The sequence below is a fragment of the Triticum urartu genome, chromosome 3A, assembly GCF_056163025.1.
Source record: "Triticum urartu cultivar PI428250 chromosome 3A, HENAU_Tu73, whole genome shotgun sequence".
In the NCBI taxonomy this organism is placed as follows: Eukaryota; Viridiplantae; Streptophyta; class Magnoliopsida; order Poales; family Poaceae; genus Triticum; species Triticum urartu.
Window position 1 is genome coordinate 43,197,287 of NC_141875.1, and position 21,175 is coordinate 43,218,461.

The 21,175-nt window shown below is 43.1% G+C and overlaps 1 protein-coding gene and 1 pseudogene across 1 annotated transcript; both read right to left on the reverse strand.

Moving 5' to 3' along the window:
- Window positions 1-411: 411 nt before the first annotated feature.
- LOC147978346 (actin-related protein 3-like) lies at window positions 412-12,164 on the reverse strand (annotated as a pseudogene).
- A 3,476-nt stretch (window positions 12,165-15,640) lies between these two features.
- LOC125547850 (uncharacterized) lies at window positions 15,641-19,339 on the reverse strand. The gene is made up of 7 exons (XM_048711600.2): window positions 18,729-19,339; window positions 18,487-18,638; window positions 17,488-17,574; window positions 16,886-16,972; window positions 16,484-16,765; window positions 16,144-16,359; window positions 15,641-16,052 (listed from the first exon to the last, which is right to left on the reverse strand). Exons 1-7 carry the CDS (start codon window positions 19,228-19,230, stop codon window positions 15,777-15,779), a joined length of 1,602 nt encoding a protein of 533 aa, XP_048567557.1. The 5' UTR covers window positions 19,231-19,339; the 3' UTR covers window positions 15,641-15,776.
- Between the last annotated feature and the right edge of the window lie 1,836 nt (window positions 19,340-21,175).

Consider the following 21,175-nt stretch of genomic DNA (forward strand, 5'->3'; position numbering starts at 1 on the left):
AGGCTAGACACTAGACAGTGGGCTGAGATGGGCTAGGAACTAGTAGTAAATTTTCGTTTTTCAATTTCAGAGGGCAGGCTTGAGCCTGTTGAAGCATGCCCAGTAGAATCGCCACTGGTCGTAGCGGTAGCAGCACGGACGATTAAGACCAACCAAAGCTTTTTTCATCATGGGCATGCACGCCACACCATGTGTGTGCTTCAGTACTTTGTACATTCCTGGGGTTGTGAGCATCCTTGATGCTCCCATGTGTGCTTATTCGCTCTCCCTTCTGTTCCCTCTTGCAGTCACAGGAGTAACGTGGACACTTTGATTGGAGTAGAAGCGGTCAAGTTGCTCAAGCAAGGTGAGAGCTTCTCGCCCAAGTTGGGTGGCGGTGGGGCTGGGGCTGGGGGTATGGAAGCAAAACTCTTAAGCACTCTGAGAAATTTCACTCTAATCACACTAAGAAATTCTAGGTGATATATGGGTTTTCTTACTACTGTATAGAGACAAAGTTTGCATACCTCATAGGATTCCGATATAGAAGCAAGTACAGATCCGCCACACTCTGAAACTAATAAGAAATTGGATGACTAACCACGTTTACTTCTGCAGGTTGAGCCTGAAACCAATAAATTCAGCTGAACTCCCCAAGTTCCGAAACTACAAGAAAGCCATTGCTTTGTGCTGCTAGAAAGAGAGGAAAACAGCAAATGAAGAAAGTTTATACCTTCACATCTCCACCAAGTCGAGCAATAGATGCACGGACCCGTACATCCACAATCTTTTTCAGGTCTCGTTGTAATCTTCTGTAGAAATCCTTAAACATAGTTGAGGCTGCAGACAAGACAATATTATATGACATTGACAACAGACTCAAAACACTGAAATGTCAGAGAAAACAAGATTTGATGTACAAACCTTATAAAGAGATCCCCCATGTGTCAATTGGGGATGATTGGATGCACTTGTCTATAACATCTTGCAAAGGAGTGGTAAAGTCATTGTTGTAGATCTCGGGGTGAAAGAATATCTCCAAATATTATGCAGCATTCTTGAGAAGATTGAACTAAGAGAAACGAGCTTTGAAATGGAAATGCATCGCAAAAAAGATCCAAGATCCTCCGAAATATACTGTCTGCAACGGCTATCCATAAGGTCAAGTTTTACATTTTAGTATAAAGTGTAAACTACCCTGAACTTCGCCTCAAGTTCACTAACGGTGCTAAAACTTTCAAGCGGTCCAAAACGAACCCTAAACTTATGAAACAGGTCCATGTTACTAAGTGTAGACGTCACACCAGTTTTACAGTTCTGGTAAAGGGTGAGCCTAAATAAGACATGACACCACAGAAGTAACTACAGATGTCCTAACCTCAGGGCCCAAGAAGCGCTCATGTCCAATGTCACAGGTGTATGGAGCGCCAGTTCTGGGTTTGATGCCAGTCAAGTCGTTTTATGTACTTAGGGTTCCCTGCCATGCTTATTAAATTCCTAAAACCAAACAAGCACAATGTTAATATGATTATTGTTATTTCTGGATTACTTCTTATGAAGAAAATGATTTAGAGTGGACTAGAAAAAAACATGATAATTTAACAATCAGCAATGGCAGAAAACAGTAAAGAGGAAAACAAAATTTGACACAACATCTCAATAGCATGGATTTACACAATCAGGTCCGTGTCAGTAAGGTGATAAAATGTCAATGCATAAGCCGAGTGGCTGGCTGCTATACTAACACAGGTAGCCAACTGCATTGCTTTCAGGAAGCTTGTTGAGCTGAGAATGAAAGAGGAAACTTCCTTTCTATAAAGAACTAAACTTTTCTGGAAAACAGAACAACAGATACTCCCTCCGTCCCATAATGTAAGACGTTTTTCGACACTACTGTAGTGTCAAAAAACGTCTTATATTATGGGACGGAGGGAGTAGCATATAGATGTTCAACAACTAGCATAGTTAACGCCTGATGTACTTAATACCTTCACAATGTCCAGACATATATAGCAGTGCATTTCCTTCACCCTCCTTGCTACATCAAAAGATTCTTTGAGTGGAATGTGTTCACTGCTTTCCTGCATTCAAGAATTAGAAGTTCGGTATTCATACTCTATATGACTATTTGAAGCTAATTAAGGAAATTCCGTATGCCCTTCCTATAGTTGATATGTTTTCCTTAGTCACGAGGCGACAATAAACAACATGAGTTTTAGTCTCTCGTTGTTTTAATATAATGATTAATACTTGTGCTCATTTTTTTGACAATGCGCATGACTGAAAACATTATTCAGAACTATGTTATCACGATCCAAAGAATCTAGGATTTTTACAAACTATGTCTTGGCCCAAGAATAGTTCAAAAGTTGATTCAACTGCTCAAGCACCCCACAGAAGATAAGCATAAATATATACCTTTATGACTGAATTTGTGTTGCTACCGACATGGCGATATCTTCAAAATTTCCAAGTGAAGTTAGCATATTCAGATAGCTTTTTTAGATTACTAAAACTGAAGATCTGAACTGATAGAGATCGGTATATCGAATTTAATAGAAATGTTTTTGTCTGCACTAACCAAATCTGAAGGGGCATTCTTTTGTGACCCGATCCAAGTTAAGTCCTAGCAAGAATACTTTTCAGGCTGTAAGGATTGAGTTATGTTTTCTGTCTTCCTAGCCGCCATGCTGATGGGAGGTAGACAATTGCGGATGGTGGAGATGCAACATTCGTTCTGTTTCTGTCATGCATGTATGCACTTTCGTCACCATTCTCTGTAACATCATAAATTTTTGCTGTATACATAGCAATCAGATACATGTGATCATTTTCCTCTGTGTGGTAAAGAAATCTATGTGGCGCTCGCCACATACTGAATCTTTTATTGCATGAATGACACCTTAGCAAAATATGCTTTCTACTTTCTTTGCATTTGCTTCTAAGAGGTCGAACTTCTTGTTCCTTATATTATTTTGTAAGGCTCTAAAAGCCACAGAGACAAGTGCAGCAACTCAAAACAATGAAGGCTAGCATGTGAGATGATATTGGCGAGCGTTCGGGTGCACCCTGTTGAAGACCACTGTGTTCCTGCTCTTCGACACTACCCACAGGAGAAGGCGGACTAGCATGTTGTCAATGTCAAGCGGGATCTCATGTAAAGGAGCAGCAAAAGCATGTATGCTCCAATGTGGTTGCACGAGCGGCATCTATGTCAGCAACAGTATGCGCGTCAAGAAGAGCGAGGGCTGGGGAAACCAATCAGCAGGTGAGTTAGATTCTCTTCAGTGCCAGGCCACCGCTACACTGCATAGAAGTGGAGCAACACTCATGGTACCGTTGTTGTTGATTGAAACAGCATTTTTATTGATATTTGTATTCGCCAACGAGTGCGTCTGCATTTTCCCCAGCAGCCCTAGAGGGATCAAGATGCGTACAATTAAAAAGGAGATGACAGGCCTGAAAATGTAAGAATTGAAGCAATATATCCACTTTCTTGAATCTATTTTTTCTCTTTTGAAATATCACAATGGTTTTTGCAGTATTTTTTATGTAAATCTCTCATCACACTAAGGTCTAATACTTTTTGGACCTTAGTAATGCATAGGTGGAATATGCTGATACTGCAATTTTGAAGAATCCCTGTTTCGTGTATAGCTCCCATCTGCTTGTGTTTTATTTCTGTCAGTAGCAAATCTTACACCAAAAGTGGGGTCTCAGTAAATTATCCTTGTGTCTTCTCCTTTTTATTCTTTGGGCTTTGTGTCTCAATATATGTTAAGTGAATCATTAGTTGGTTTGCAGCATGGTAAGTAACTCGATGCTTTTGCTGCTGCTCCACTAGCACTAACACTACTACCTAGAGCATTTTTAGCTGCTTAACTACTACTCATCTGCACTATCTCACAATTTGTATTTCGAAATTCCATTGCAGTCACTACATACTCAGTTGTAAATACTACCCCCATACCAAAATAATATTGTTGATCAAAGGTGCTCACAATTTTTCTATATCCAAATATTTTTAATGTTCATAATCAAATAAAAGTCTATTATCCCATTTTTTCCTGTTTTCTCATGATTAGACAATGGTGCTATGCATTGGAAGCTGTATGATTGATTAGCAAATGTGGACAGTCTATTGTGGAAAAAAAATGTGATGTTCCAGTTGTAGGCTGTTGTGGGTACCGGCAGTGATAAATTGGATTTGTTGGTAGAGTATGGAGAGTGTATGAGCTACAAAAGCTAAACTTGTCAAGTGATTTAGCAAGAGGCGTCTGGCAGGCTACAAGGAATTTCCCTTAGAATATTTGATTATGGTGCCACAGTGAGATCTTGTACTATTATTTGAAAAAGAGAAGGGGTTTCCAGTACTATGGATGAAGTTTCTCTACAGATGTTTAGTTGGTACTCCAAGGAGAGGAACTAAATTTTTTTTTGTGTGATAATGCTAGAACTTTTCGCCCTATTTATCCGTTTCTTGAAGAAGCAATTTGGTGAACTCATAGAGGTTCTGCTCCAGAGGATTTAGCATCCTCGCAATTTTTTGCTTCTCTGATATACAAAGGATGAATGATGTCATTGCAGCATGTTGGCCTTCATGAATAATGATCCATATCAAGCAGGGATTTTTTCAAGTTTGAGACAGCACACAGTTGGCCGTGGAGACAACAAAGTGGAGCGGGATGATACTAAAGCAAGGAGAAAGAAGAATGGGACGGGTGCACACTGTCATCACATCGCAAGAAATCGGGAGCGAAAAACAAGCTGTTATGTTGTGATATGGTCGAACATCACACGCGCATTACTCCTGACACACTTTATAAAATATATAACCCAATTGATCAGTCTCTATTTACGTCTTGTTTATCTTACCCAGTAGAAACGCACTGGCATTTAACTAGTCAGTTTTACAGGACAGTTCTGTAATTGTGGAGCTTATTGTTGTACAGCATATAACCTACAATCCCATTAAGCCACATATCCTGGTTTAAGTATCCATTTGTAACTTGCGAATAAGGCATGAGCAGAAGATAATAGTATTCAGATGCTCAATACTAAAGTATAGGAGCTGAAATTTGGGACTAGTGATGCTGGAAGCACCACTTAAAAACATTTGCCATTTGCCACACAGTAATTCATAATAAATCTAATATGAAAAGAAGCCTTGGTGGTACCCAGTTTTCCCCCGGACATGGTACATGTTGAATTATCCAACACAACAGATCACATAGCATAATGTAGAGGTTCTTACAGTAACAGATGAGCAGAATGCAACAAATGAGGTAGTCGAAACGAGGACCACTGAAGTCACCAAAATCTTGCTTGGTGAAAATGTGCAATAAAGCAGTAAAAATATACTGAAATGGGCTTCTCAGTTCCATCCAATTTCAGAGTTCAGGCTTAGAAAATATAAATACCTTGGTTCTTGTGTACCCTGTAGCGAGGGCAAGGACCGCTTGAACCTCTAAGTACAGACAAGGCAACATTGAAGCGTCTGAAACATGATCTCCGTGGGCTGGGCTCTCGGTCAGCAGGAAATAGTGGGTCACACCTGAGATAATTGAAAACGCACTGCTGCAAGAACTTGTCCTCGACATTTAGAGTTTAACACACTTCTGCCTTCACCTCGACATTTGTGTTGGGACTGAAAAAAATAGAGCATTTTGCTTCACTCACCGATTGCCCTAAGGTTGAACAATACTCATCCAATATTCCACGCAGGGTGTTTGCATTTTGGGCATATGCTCTCTTGAGAATAAGAGAATGGTCAACAAATAGTAAATGCGAGATTTTTTGGGAGTCTCTACACACCTACACACCATTAAAGTTACCAGCCTCCTCCTCATGGGTAATAAGTGTAGAAAGACCTTCCGCACATAAAAAGAACATATACGGGAAGAGGGGACCCCCTGTCTCAAACCTCTCGTTGGTGAAAAAGGCAAGGTCTCATTTGAGTTGAAGCGAACCTTGTACTCAACCAATTTCACACAAGCCATGACCATCTGAATCCAGTGAGCATGAAATCCCAACTTAGTCAGCATGGCCTCCGGAAACACCCACTCAACTCGGTTGTATTCTTTGTGCATATCTAGCTTGATCGCACATGTTTCGAACTTCCCCTTCTTCCTTTTCTTCATTGTATGTAAACACTCATAATGAGAAAACCGATGAAGCCATCCGGCCCAGTCGCCTTGACGGAGGGTAATGAGAAAACCACCTTCTTAATTTCCATCTTGTTGAAAGGGGCATCAAGGGCTGACAAATCATACGGTTTATAGCGAAGCTCCTCCCAATTCAGACATCTTGATCTGGGTGCGGGAGTACCAAGGTGTGACTGAAAATGGTTGAGCAACTCAGCCTCCTAAGGCTTTGTTCGGTTGCAAAAGATTTAATCCTCTAGTGGATTTGATCCACCTAGGGATTGGGTGACCCCCACCCTGTCACCCAAACCCCGCCGTGATTAATCCACAGAATTTCCTCTCAACCCTTCCCTTCATTGCTGTTTGGTTAATCCCCTCAATCACCGGCGGAAAAGGTGATGTGAATCCCTAGAAATCAAAAGGGGAGAAGATCTTGCCTGCATGAAACCTTGGGGAGGGACACCGAAGTAGCCTGCCGTGGCCGCCGAGCTCGCACTGGGAGATCTACTGCTAACTTGGGGCGGGGGGGGGGGGGGGGGGCTGGTGGGGATGTAGAAGGATGACGCAACAGCCGGCCTTCACTGGAGATGAGAGATCGTCCGCTCCGGCCCCTATCCGTCGCCCAGTCCTTCCCTGCCGGCGTCGGCGCCGCCGCGCCGCCGCTCTCGCCCTCTCCTCCTTTTTCTTTCGAGAAGACGAGACGAGGTTTTCTTCCACGCGTCGGGAGACGTGGGTCAAAACCCGGTGAAATCCCTGCGATTTGGGGTGGGATTGGATGGGATAGAAACCCGGTCGGGTTTAACCGAACACGCATGTAAGCTACGCGGGGATTCAGCCCCGGCGAGGGTAAAAACCACGGGGTTCGGGCCAAAACCCTTCCCATCCCGGCGGGGGTGGGATTAAACGAACAAGGCCTTAGAGATTGCTACTCCCCCTGATGCTTTTTGGAGTGTTTGGATGAACTTCTTACAGCGTCGAGCACTTGCGGTGATGTGAGAAAGTCTAGTGTTTGCATCCCCCTTCTTGATCCATGTCAATCTAGAACGTTGTCTCATGAGGGATTTCTGAATTGTATATAGAGCTAGTAGCTTGGACTTGGTGTTTGTGCGTAGAGTGCGCTCAGGCTCCGAAAGGCCTCTAGATTCCCGAGCGGTATCCAAACATCAAATGATGTCTGTCGCGATTTTTATTTGTAGCTTTACACTACCCACACTCCCGCGCTGCCATTTCTTCAGGGCCTTTGCTGTGCGGCACAAACGAGTATGGAGCCTGCGCACGGGGTTAACGATGAGAGTTTTCTTGGTCCATGCGGCCTGAACTGTTTCTTGGAAGCCATGCATCTTCAGCCAGAATTGCTCAAACTTGAAGAAGTTGGCGTTAGATGCAGTAGTGTCTCCTTGGAGGAAAAGTGGGCCATGGTCGGAGCACATCGTGGGAAGGGCTTGGAGATGTGCTGCCGGGAACAACATCTCCCAGTCGTTTGAACAAAAAACGTGATCGATCTTTGTTTGGGTTGGATTCTGCTGCTCGTTTGACATAGTGAAACGACGACCATTAAGCCGCATCTCCTTGAGCATGAGGGAGTCAATCACCGTCTTGAATTTTCCCATGAGCCACATGTTGATTTTGCTGCTCTTGTCCACCGCTTTGACAATCAAGTTAAAATCACCGAACAATATCCACCGGTCGCGCACAAGGGGTTGGAGCTGTAGGATTTCATCGAGAAAAGGCGATTTTGTCTTGCTCGGATTGAGGACCATCTGCTCCAGTCATCGTCCAAGAGGTGCCGTCAGCCAGCAAGGTGATGGTTGCCGAGATGGTGTTGTTTGAGGTGGATACCTCGGACATGGTGAAAAAAGCATCGGAGACAGTCATGATCATGCCATCACGAGTCCCATTAGCCGGCAGAAATGAGTAGTTAGACACGAACTGCGGACCGAGCGCGCGTTGGATGATACCGGCATTGACCATCACAAGCCTTGTTTCTTGGATGCAAACAATTGTGGCGTGTGTGTCGTGGATGATGTCGTGGATGGGGTCTTTTCTCACATTGGCGTTAAGGCCACGGATGTTCAACAGAGGATCTTTGCGTCACGTTGCGACATGATGGAAAACTGATAAGCTCATAATTGTTGCTGAAAATGAATGGCATCTGAACGCAGACGGTTGACAGTGTTGGATACAGACTCTGGTAGAGGCCATGATGGACACGCATGAGCAGTGGCGGAGCTTCAACCCGATTTGGAAGGGGGCTAAATAAGTCTTAAATAGAGTTGAGGGGCCTAATCTAGTGTATTCTATTAAAGTTTATCCAAATATTATTAAATATTAGAGCAACTCCAATGGGTGACCCATTTCGTCCGTCCGCGTCCCTTTGGGTCGGCGCGGATAAAAGTGGCGGCCCAACGCGCCAACCCAAACTCAAATCTTGTCCGCCCGTCGTCCGCGCCGACCCATTTTTGACCCAAAATTGCGCCTGGAATGCATCGGCGCGGACGCGCCGCGCGTCTCCTCGCCGTCCGCCGCGTCCCCACCTGGCGGCCGTCCAACTACGACGGTCAACATAATTTATGACGACCGCCCACCTTGGACCCACGCGTCAGTGACGGCGGTCGTCCATTTTTAAGCCGGGCGTGCGGCGGGGCCGTCCTCATCCACTACCACTCGCCCCCCGTCCCCATCTGGCCACCCCTGTCCCCACGCCGGCGACAACCCTAGCCACCGCCAGCATGGGTTTCTTCTCCGGCATCGGCAGCAGCCGCAAGGGCAAAGCCCCTACCCGCCATTCCCCCTCCCTCCCCGCGCCGGCGCGCGCTCCCCGACAGAGGTAGCGCATCAACGTGCCCTTGCACCAGGCCGAGTGGCATTGGCACCACTGCGTGCCTCTGCCGTACCCGGACGTGACGCTGCCGCACGACTGACATTTGGATCCGGAGAGGATCTCAGTGCCGGCGGCGCCGCGGACGGCCAGGGCCCATGCGGAGGAGGTGCGGCGCCGGCGGACGTTGCTGACGTCGGAGCAGCGCGCCGACCCGCGCTTCGCCGTCGACTCGCTCAACTGGGCTCGATGGTTCGCCTTCGAGCACGAGGAGGCGAGGCGTCACGGCGTCCGCGGCGTCGACCACAGCCTGCCGGGCCGACCCAAACGGATAAAAAGCGGACAAAAACGCCGTCCGTTTGGGTCGGCCCGTTGGAGTTGCTCTTACTATGTGTTTATACAAATAAATAAATTTGGTAGGGGGTCATTGCCCCCTTTGGCCCTCACTATGATCCGCCAGTGCGCAGGAGCATCGGCCGGGAGCAATTAAAACTGACGACATGGAAGTAAAGCAGGCTCTATTGGACTTGAGACGTTGACGACTGAGGGTAGCACAATGGAGTTGTTGGCTTGCTTGGGTCCTTTGGTCGCCTTCTTGACGTGCTTGATGAGAGGGGCGTGGCTACTGGTCAATCGGCTGAATGAATTTTGGGTCAGTCGATTGACCCCCAAACTAGCAGCGTCTGCACAGGTGCAAGCTGGACCATGGGCTGCTCCAGTTCAATACTACCAAGCCTACATACTTTTTTTTGTACGTTAATTACTCGCTGCTCTAGTACTAGTAATTGGCCAAGTCTTTGTAGATGACCAATGGATAGCACTCACACATAATTGCATGCAATGGTCAGTGACTATATGTGCAATCTCATACACGTATATTTATTTTTACACACATGCAATCTCACTGATGAATAGAATCCTCACACATATTTATTTTTATACATAGATATATCTGGAAAATATATTATTACTATGCAAAACTGAGCATATTATAGTGAGATTTTCACACAAAAAAGTGTTTTCTAAAAAGTAATGGATTAGAGGCATCCGTATTATCCATACAAAAGAAAAGAAATGAAAACTAAAAAAATGTAAGAAAAAGTAAAAAAAAGTAAAAAAATGAAGTTTTCTTTGGAAGAATGAATTCGTGGCACTAGTATTACCATTTAAAAAAAACTAAAACAAAATCAAAATAATGAAGTATTCTACGAAATAATCAAACCCTTTAAGAAGAAAGAAAATGAAAAGGAAAAACTTTCAAAACTTACACACAATTGGCACTGAAATTGCACTTTTTGAAATGCAAAGAATAAGCATATAATAGTCCAATTTTCGCATTCTACTATAGTTTACACATAGTGTAACTGAAATAATGTATTTCCTTTAAGAAGTCGGAAAATAAAAAAAACTTGCGCACAACTTTGCACCGAAATTGCACTTTACCGTAATATGCAAAAATGATCATATGATCATGAAATTTTGGCAAATATTATATAGTGTTTGTTTGTACATAATTACACTCAGCCAAAATACCACAAAAAATCAATAAAGGAAAAAAGAAAAACATATAGAAACATAAAACACAAATAAAAAGTAATTGATCAAGCATGATTAATTAGGCAGCCAAGCATTATATGTAAACACATACAATTACACACAATTGTGTGTGTGTAAAACGTATACACAATTTGCACTGAAATTGCACTTTTTGAAATATGCAAAGGATAAACATATAATAGTGCATTTTCCGCATTCTACCATACTTTACACATAATGTAAATGAAATAATGTATTTCCTTTAAGAAGTCAGAAAATAAAAAAAAAACTTGCGCACAACTTTGCGCTGAAATTGCACTTACCATAATACACAAAAATAATCATATAACCATGTAATTTTGGCAAAATATTATATAGTATTTATTTGTATATAATTACAATCACCCAAAAAACCAACAAAAAGCAATAAAATAAATAAAGGAAAAAAAAGAAAAACACATAGAAACATAAAACAGAAATAAAAAATGAAGCAAAAATACCCACAAAAGAAATAATTAAATTTACTTAGGAAGATTAAATTAGTGGCATTGGTATTACCATTTAAGAAAAAAAATGGGAAAAAGAATGTTAAACAAAGACGGACAAAATTTGCACAAAATATGCAAAAAAATTGTGCTTTTTAGAAATATGCAAGAATAAGCATATAAAAGTAAAATTTTGCAAAAACAGAATCTAAGAATAAATGAATAGTGGCATTGGTATTAACCTTAAAGTAGAATGAAAATGAATAGAGACTAAAACAATATCAAAATAATGTTTTTTTGAAAAAGAATGAATTAGTGGCGTTGGTATTTTCTTTAAGAAGAAATAATATTTATAAAAAAATTTACGCACAACTTCGCACCAAAATTGCATTTTCTCATAATATGCAAACATAATCATATAATCATGAAATGTTGGCACATATTATATAGTATTTGTACGTATATAATTACACCCAGCCAAAACCCACAAAAACAAAATTATAACCAATAAAGGAAAGAAAAAAGGAAAGAAAATATTCAGTCCAGAATTAAACGGGCGCAACAAAGTCAAAGAAATTGGCCCGGTGCCAATTCGACTGACCAAAACAACGCGTCAATCGATTCCTTGCAGCCCAGTCCAACAACAGAACTGAACAGAAAAAAAATGAAAACAGCACAAATCTCAAAGCACGATCCAACGAACAGAAAATCGACTGACCATAACATGAAAAGTCAGCTGATTGAAAAGTAGCTAAAGTGTGATGAGAGAGAGTGTCAATGGCGTCAATGACACGTGGCTCTAGTCTAGTGGTGAGCTGAACATCTGCACATACATACATACTCCTGCTTGTGTTTGTTGTTGTAGTTCTCATCGGGAGGCACACACGAGCGATCAGCTCCTGGCCGGATGGGATCGGCTGCGTCTCCAACAACATCAGTGGCCTGCTTTTTCTTTGCAATTCCGCCACTCCGGCGGACGATGCTGGCTGATGGAGTGGCCGCCTTGCGGGTCTTGCAGGCCTGTAGGGCAGGCGCGGGCAGCAGTGGCATTGGCACCGGCTTGGTGACTCGCTGCACGAACTCGGCCAGAGTGCACGCGCGAGTCCGCGACGGTGTCTGCCGGCGCCGGGGCCCAGTCTGAGCAGCAATTTGAAGCCGCCGTACGTTGTCACCGAGTTGTTTGTTGCCTTCAGAGGTGTGCATGGCTGTTTGGTCTGGGTTGGAAGCTAGCTAGGCGCATCGGGTTGGGAGCCAGCATCACCGGGACGTCAACGAGTGCCGCGTTGACGACATGGGCAGCAGCGTCGTCGTCGTCGGAGCAGTCAGTGCCAGGCTTCATTCTCCGTGGCCACGACGGCTAGGGGCGCATGCAGGTCCTGCATGGCCACGCAGATGCGTTCCTCTATCTTGGCCTGACCAGGAGTGTACCCTGGGTCCCTGGCCGACAGAGGCCAGCAGCAGTGGCTCGAGGCTCGAGCACGACAGTGGGTACCAGCTCCCCTCAGGCTCGATCGAGCGCGGCTTGCGGGGTCACAGCCTTGGGCGTCTGCGTGTGGATTGTTGCAGGGGTTGGGGACGGAGGCTGGACCTGCATCCGATCCCGCGGGGAGGCCGCAAGGAGGGCACCAAGAGCAGCTGTCTCTCGCCACAGGGAGTCGTCCTCGTCCCAGGGCACGGGTGTCTGTCATGGTGACGGAGCGGCCGTCCATCCAAGGACTCCAGGGCGCACCGGCGGCCGAGCAGGCGCTCGACAATGTTGGGGGTCCAGGCGAAGGGTGGGATCCCACACAGACCTTGGGTTTGTCCCTTTTGATATCTTATTAAACAGTGACGGGTTGACTGAGATCTGAATGCGGCGATCGGCTCATCGCTGGAGGCTGGAGCAATCTGCTTCTGCGAGATGATTGCTTTGGCTCTTGAGTTTCATTTCTTGCTCAAGGATTGGCTTTGAAAGGTAAGATCTGTGCTGTATTCCAGATCTCGAATCTCTGTTTCCATGATATTGCCACGCATGAACATGTTGCCATGAATCGTAGCGCCCTACTGCTGATTTTGTAAACGAATGGCAAAAGGCACAGTTTCTACTAAGTCAAAGTAGCAAAACAAGCAGTGTAGCTCATCATCCACTGACCTTCTTAGCTATTCCAGTCTCCAGCACGTAGTAGAACTCAGGTAAATCATGTACCGAAATCATGCTGGGGCGCTGGGCTGAAGGCCGAAATCCTTAGACCCCACTAAAGTCATTACTGGTATTAACTTAGCTGCAGTAGACTATCTTATTAAAAAATTAAACGGCAAACAGATGACGTTATCTCTGAATTTCTGTTACAAGGATATGCATGGATTTGTTGAACATTGTCTATGTTTTTAACCATCCTAACAACATGTTGCGCATTCATTGTCAGCCTGCAAGTTTGCTACACCTCCCAAGGAATCACTGTATTTTTGGTGGATCAACCTCATCAAGTTTGTCTTATGTCAGCCATACTGGGTTCCCTTGTTGGATCATGTGCCAAAAAATTGCAACAAGTTATTACAGAAGAGGCTGATCTGATTCTAGGGGTAAAAGAAGACCTCAGAAGAGACATCAGTTAACAATTGGCTTGGGGAGCTAAGAGATGCTATGTATTATGCTGACCTGGCAAGATCTGAAGGAGGCAAGCTACTAGTGGAACACCCTTTATCATCAAGAAAGCCAACTAAATGTAGTGGTATTTCGTTTTCCACCTGCATTCCTGTTGTTCAGAAGCGTCATAAGATTGCTGTTCAAATCCGAGACTTCAATGCCGATCTTGAGAAGATTTCAAAGTCGGGTGAAAGATTTTTAAAGCATCAGAATATATGCAACCTAAACATGGATTTCAATTTCAGTTTCAGAAAAATTTCAGCACCAACCGAAATCACTGAAATTCAGTGAATTTCAGTGATTTCAGTTTCCATTTCAGCCAAATGACCGAAATATTCACTTGAATTCAATTAAAAATTGAAAATTTTAAAAACTATTTTGAAAAATATTGGAATTGTTGTGCTATACTGAAATTGCTGAAATATTTTGGCCGAAACATAATATTTCAGTGTCTGCTGAAATTACTGAAATTCAGTGAATTTCATCGAAATCTCACTGAAAGTGAAAACCATGAACCTAAAGCAGAAGTTCAGACTCTGAAGCATATGAGAACTAGTCACCTTGTGGAGCCTAATCTTGTGGGAAAGCACACTTTACATGCTTGCAAAAGATTGGTTGAACGTATCCAACCTGGCTAGGCACTACCCATTTGTCTTCACTGAAACACTTGAAACTTGTAAATTGCAAAACCTGTGTGTATCTTCCACCAATTGGGCAGCTATCGAACTTGAAGTATCTGAAAATTGATGGAGCAACCAAAGTTAACAAGATCGGACCTGAATTTGTGGGTTGCAGGGAGACTAGGGCTAATCCGAGGTCCATGGTGGCAGTTGCTTTCCCCAAGCTCGAAGTGCTTGTTATCAGGGATTTGCACAACTGGGAGGATATTGGTCCTTTATTGAAGATGCAGCAGGAGCAGCAGCCACAGAAGGGTGCGAAGACGTGGATGTCTGCACATGGTGTAAAGGCTGAGACAAACCCAGTGAGATGGCAACAGAGACACGGTATGAAGCTTGAATAGTGGTTAGATTTTTAATTTTCTACTTATTTGGTATTAACTATCTGCTCTGAGATCTGCAGTTCACATTGGAGACTTGTGTGCTTTCCATCATGTATTTCCGTTAGCGTGGTGCAGTCAATCCAGGTCAATGTAGAGAACGTTCTTCAACTTCTATACTGATATTGATAGACAGCGTTTCTATGCAGTTGCTCCATCACTTGCTTACTGCTTTCCTCCTTAAATCAAACCACTCGCTGCTGCTATTTTGTACCTCACAGTAGTGACACAGTGTTAATGTCCTCCTAACAAATAACCATTCCCGGCTTATGTTGACCTCATACATATCCTGAAATAACTTACTACTAGCTTCAAATAGTTGCATCTTTTTTTTTTCACATTTAACCTTCTGCCCATTGCAATTGACAGCAATACACCTCTTTCAGTAAGAATGGCAGAAGCACAACAAAGCGACATGTGTCCCTTTCCGCCATACCTTATGGCGGAATGTACACGTGTCATGCGACCAGAAGTCATGAGTGACAAGAAGAAGTCAGCAAAGAAATGGCAAGAGAAGCTAGATAAGCAGTCAGAGAAATCAGAAGAAAATAAAAGAAAGAGAGAAGTTGCATTTGTTCCACCGAAGGTCTGATTATTCTTCGGTGTGCATTTATTTATTAGTGGGCTTCTCTTTCTCTTGTAGAGCTATTAATTTTTTTTCCTCTTTTTATTTGTTTCAGGAAAATACTGTTGGTCTATCTGAATCTGCCATTGACAACAATGAGATTGCTGATATGACAAAATCCTTGAAGGTACACGTTGCTGTTGTTGTTTCGCGCCTTACATATTTTGTTCATGCCTGTTCTTTTTAACTTGTTTTAGTGTATATTCTCTGTTTTCTTAGGGAGAGTGTGCTCCGTTGTTTCACTGTTAGTATCACATCATTGTGGTTGCTCTCTATTTGCAGAAAAAGGCAAAGAAATTCAGAAAAAATGAAGCAGAGGAAAATGTGAAAATCGAGTCATATGTTGCCAGCAACGAAGAAACACAATGATGTGCGAAAAGAAGTGCAAATCATTAGCCAAGTAATTGCAACATGTCAGTAACTTGGATGATAGTCTTAATTGTTTTAGTTGGCTGATTGAACTATTGTCATCCGGTTATACAACTAAACAGCTCTGTACCTAGCCTGTTATATTGAATTTGAACATTTTTTGGGGGGAACCTTGAATTCCTTCCCTCGCAATCCTGGGTCCGCCACTGCCAACTGCTCCAAAATGTAGGTGATCACCTCTGTCATCGTTGCTTTTCGCCCTTCCCGGAAGTTCCAGACCTCATTCATGATGCGCCGCTTGTCAGGACTATACTCGTTGAGCTCTCTCAGTGCATCCTTCACTGCATTGCAGACGCTGTCGCCGTAATCCAACCGCAGCTTGCTTAGCCTTGGATCATTGTCATCTATAACCTCCTGCAATCGTCCAAAACCACCCTAGTGATTGTTCACACAAAATTCAGAGAAATATAAGTGCATGAATTCTGTAGGGAAATTGGACACACACCTTATCTTCTTCATCGACCAGCATAGTCATAAACGGACGCCACAACGGATTCTGTATTTCCTCCTGCCAATACGAGACCAACCTTGCAGCTTTTCCATCTGGATCGTTGTCCCTGTATTTCAAATTGCATGCGGCGCGAAAAGGATTTTCATCAAGTTGGCCCATCCTTTTGATTCCAACATCGGCGCCCCCACTAATCGGCATGTTCTCAAAACCCTGCACATTTGCACATCATCATCATCATTTCAATGAGGAAAACCTCTAGCAACAATGTAACTCCTCCCAATGAGGGAAACAGAGCAACTAGAATTTTAAAAAACTGAAAGGCTTTTACTTTTACCTGAACCAGCTCTTGGCGATTCTCTTGGAGCTCTTTGCTGTTAGCCTGCTCTCTTTTGAAGAGGTCTAGCAATGGAATTTTCATCCTTTTCCCTTCCTCATCCAGAATATTTCTCACATACGTCATTACTGCATAAAGACGTTGATGGTCTTCCTCTGGGACCTTCTCCCCTGCTTGTAGTTTCATGTTCAGCTGCCGTGCGATGAGCACTAGGGCTTTATCCCTTTGCTCCAGTTGCCTCTCAAGTTGAATTAGCTTGGCATGAATAGCCTCCATCTCTTGCTACAAGGCGCGTATGCATATGTTATTTTGTATGAATAGCATGGTCAGCTGGTTGATGGAGCTGATAAGAATCTGATGCAGATGAGCTTATCAGTTGTCCTATCAAAGAGAAGAAGAAACCTTGTGGTTTTCATGCAGCATAAGAGCATGGTCAGCCATATTGCACTCTCCACCTCCAAGCTCCGATGCGTTGATCTCCAAAGCACCCTGTGATGTGTAGGGGAGTTCTGGTGAGAACATAAAAAGGACATGAACCGGATCATATTGCGTGGTGAGCTCGGTCTGTTAGTTATGAATGTAGCGATAATCTAGCTAAAAGGGCCAATATTTGTGCAGAGTTTCCACTGAAATCATCTTAAATTGAATGAGACTGACACTGAAGCTAATTCTAGCATTAAAACTGGGAGTGCAGATACATGATTTGAATTCCATGCTGTTTTAACTCCACCTACATGTTTTGGCTTCTAAAGCAGGGCAAGTACATTCTGATGCTGCCTCTCTGAGCATATGTTGTCCATGATCAGTAAAAACAGAATTCAGCATTCGACATATCACGCTTTTTTCAGTTCGCATTCGGCATCACTATCTGTAACTTTTATTTTATAACTGTGGACATCGGTGTTCATTTTCGAAATGACACTAAAGTTCAGGTGAAAATTCAGCACTCTGAAAACTGAAAGTAAACATGTTACAGAGTTCAGGTAAGAAATGTATGGCCCTACCTTCTCCAGCTCATGCAGCACCAGATCATGGTCAGCTAGCTTGCTCCCTCCACTTGCCATGTCCAGTGTGTTGACCTCCAAAGCACCCTGTGTGGGACCATTATCATATAAGACAGTAAAAACAGCACAAGACTGTGTCAAGATGGTGAAAGCAAATAAACTGGGTGGAGGTGGCTTTGTTGGTAATTATTGTTAAGGAGTATTAAGGTACCAATAATCTAGCTAAAAGGAACCAGAATTTGTGTGAATATGTAGAATTTCCAATCAAGTCCTCCTGTTTGTTTTGTTTGTTTATTTGTTCACTGCCTGAGTAGAAGCTGCATCTGATTTGAACGAGGGAGTCTTCTCAATACTGAAGCTAATTCTAGCATCCAATGAAGGAGTGCCGATAGATGAACTCTGTTACTGTTTCTCTGAGCATATGCTGAATTGCTGTCCATGATCAATACAATAAGAATTTAGCATACAGTTCCAATTTTTTCACTGAAAAAGTAATGCAATTCATGCCCTCTTCACCTGGACACTCTGATATGTGCGTTCATTTTAATAACTGCTGATATTAGTGTTCCTTTGCAAAACGAAACTCTGAAGTTAGGAGAGAAATCAAAACTCTGAAAACTGAAAGTAAACTAACACTGATGTTAATTCTAGATGATTTTAATGTATACTGTCTTTGCTCCCAGTTGCATGTAGAACGTGTTTTGTTGCTTCATTTCAGTGTGCTCACAAGTTACTATCTCTGGATTTATATGATATCCAAACGAATTCAATAGCAAATTCGACATGCCGCTGTAATTTTCGGCTATAAACTTGCAATTCAGGCCTCACTCATCTGAGGTCTCACATCCGACATTAGCATCCGTAACTTTTTGTTAGGTACTGAACTACTGATGTTGGTGCCAATTTGTAAAAAGACATTGTAAAGTTGAGTTAAAAAGTTGAGCACTCTGAAAGTAAGATAGCATTTTAGAGTTCAGGCAAGAAATGGCATGCGCCTACCTTCTCCAGCTCCTGCAATTCTGCAATCTTCTCCATCTTCCAGTCAAGCTCTTTCGTCGCGGCGTCCAGTTCCGCCCTGAGCCTCTGATTCTGCTCCTCCGGATCCTCACAGTTCAGCTCTGGTATGAGCTTGTCAGATATGATCCTCAGCTCTGGCAGGTAACGAACCAACAAGATTAACATTTGCCTAAATAATCAGATCACTATCGAGCTCACAGCAAGAGCAATCCATGGATTATTACCGGCGAGCTCGTCGACGAGGCAGCTAATGTCCTGCTCCGCCGCCCGCACTGCCACGGCCGCCTCCTCGCACCTGGCCTCCAGGAGCCTCGCCCTCGCGTCGTACTCGTCGGCGATGGCGTCCTCGGCCCTCTTCACCGCGGCGGCCAGTAAACTCCCCGCGGCGTCATCCCGGCGCAGGTCCAGGAAGTGGTGGTGGAGCTCGGGCGGCACCGCTTCCTGGGCTGGCGTAGTGGTGATTACGGCGGCCGGGTGCTGCTGGGCGTCGGAGGCCAGGGCGCTCTCGGTGGCGAGGTGGTGGTGCGCGTCGGAGGCCAGGGCGCTCTCGGCAGCGAGGTGGTGGTGCGCGTCGGATGCCAGGGCGCTCTTGGCAGCGGGGTGGTGCTGCGCGTCGGAGGCCAGGGCGCTCTCGGCGGTGGGGTGCTGCTGCGCGTCGAAGGCGTGGGTGCTCATGGCGATGGCGTCGAGGACCTCGCCGGCGTCGGCGTCGTCGTCGCTTGACATGTAAATGCAGAGAGTGGGTTTGCGTTGCGTTGGGTAGGATGGATTTGCACTTTCTGGAGTACTACAGCATACAGTACTAGTTCAGTCCATTTCTTTTGCAAAGCTTTCTTTATCATACCATCTTCATGCACAAATATCTTCTCTAGAACTATTTTAAGCACTGTTGTTGTTTAGGGAGAAATTATACTTGACGAGTGTTGTCAGCATTATGGAAGTGTTTGATAAGGACCTTGATAAGGACCGAACGCTCGGCCGTTCGGATCTGGGACAGCACTCTACCGAACAGAATCGTTCGGTGTAGAAACGCACCAGCCCGAACCCCTCCTCATTCACGAGTGTAACTTGGCAATACGTGCCGTCTAAAGAAAGTGGGCTAAAAAAAGGCCCAGCGTACGCACACAAAGACCCAAGTATTAAAAAAGCTAGCAATTGCACACATACTAGGAAATCAAAAACTGGAAAATTCCCATAGCCACAATTTTTCCATGGAAAAAATAATTTAATTCACATGGAAAATTTTAGTTTAATTTTCCATGGCAAAATTTACTCTATTTTTGCCATTGCAAAAAATACTTTTATGCACATGGCAAATTTTAGTTTAATTTACCATGGAAAAATGTACTCTATTTTTGCCAACTTCTATTCACATGGCAAGTTTTAGTTTAATTTGCCATGGCAAAATTTACTCTAATTTTTGCCATGGAAAAAATACTTTTAACACATGGCAAGTTTTAGTTTAATTTGCCATGACAAAATTTACTCTATTTTTGCCATCACAAAAATACTTCTATTCACATGGCAAGTTTTAGTTTAATTTGCTATGGCAAAATTTACTCTATTTTTGCCATGGCAAAAAATACTTTTATTCACATGGCAAGTTTTAGTTTAATTTGCCATGGCAAAAATACTTTTATTCACATGGCAAGTTTTAGTTTTATTTGCCATGGCAAAAATACTTTTATTCACATGGCAAGTTTTAGTTTAATTTGCCATGGCAAAAAATACTTTTATTCACATGGCAAGTTTTAGTTTAATTTGCCATGGCAAAAATACTTTTATTCACATGGCAAGTTTTAGTTTTATTTGCCATGGCAAAAATACTTTTATTCACATGGCAAGTTTTAGTTTTATTTGCCATGGCAAAAATACTTTTATTCACATGGCAAGTTTTAATTTTATTTGCCATGGCAAAAATACTTTTATTCACATGGCAAGTTTTAGTTTTATTTGCCATGGCAAAATTTACTCTATTTTTGCCATGGAAAAAATATTTTTATTCACATGGCAAGTTTATTTGCCATGGCCAAATTTACTCTATTGTTGCCACGGCAAAATTTACTCTATGTTTGCCATGTCAAAATTTACGCTATGCAAGTATATTGAGCGCAACCAACTTGTTTGCCTGGAGAAGTTGCTGTCATGTATACAAGCACAAGAAAGATGAGCTGCTTGGGAAGTTACTGACATACACCTCTTTCCATGTTGTAGAACAAAGATGTTTTCCAAATTGTGATAGCCCAAACAAATACAAAAGACAAAAATCAAACCAATTTGCCATGTTCTAGCTAACACAAATTTCAGTAAATTGTCATGGCATTTTTACAAAAGAATTGCCACGGTTTATTGAGAACAACATCTATAAAATTGCCTTGGAAATAGTACTATCAACTTCAGAAGCATGACAAAACATATTATGTTCTATTTCCATGGCAATGAAAACATGATTTCGACATGGCAACATACTTTGTGTTTCCATGGCAAGATATTAGATATTTTGCCATGGTAAGAAATAATTTAAACTGGGACGGCAGCAAAAGTTGAGGCAACATGGCAACATATTTTGTGTTTGCATGGCAAAAACATATTTTGCCTTTCCATCAACTATAATTTCTAAAAAAAATGCAATGCAAAATTGGTCAATTAACATCACATGAAAGTAAAAAAA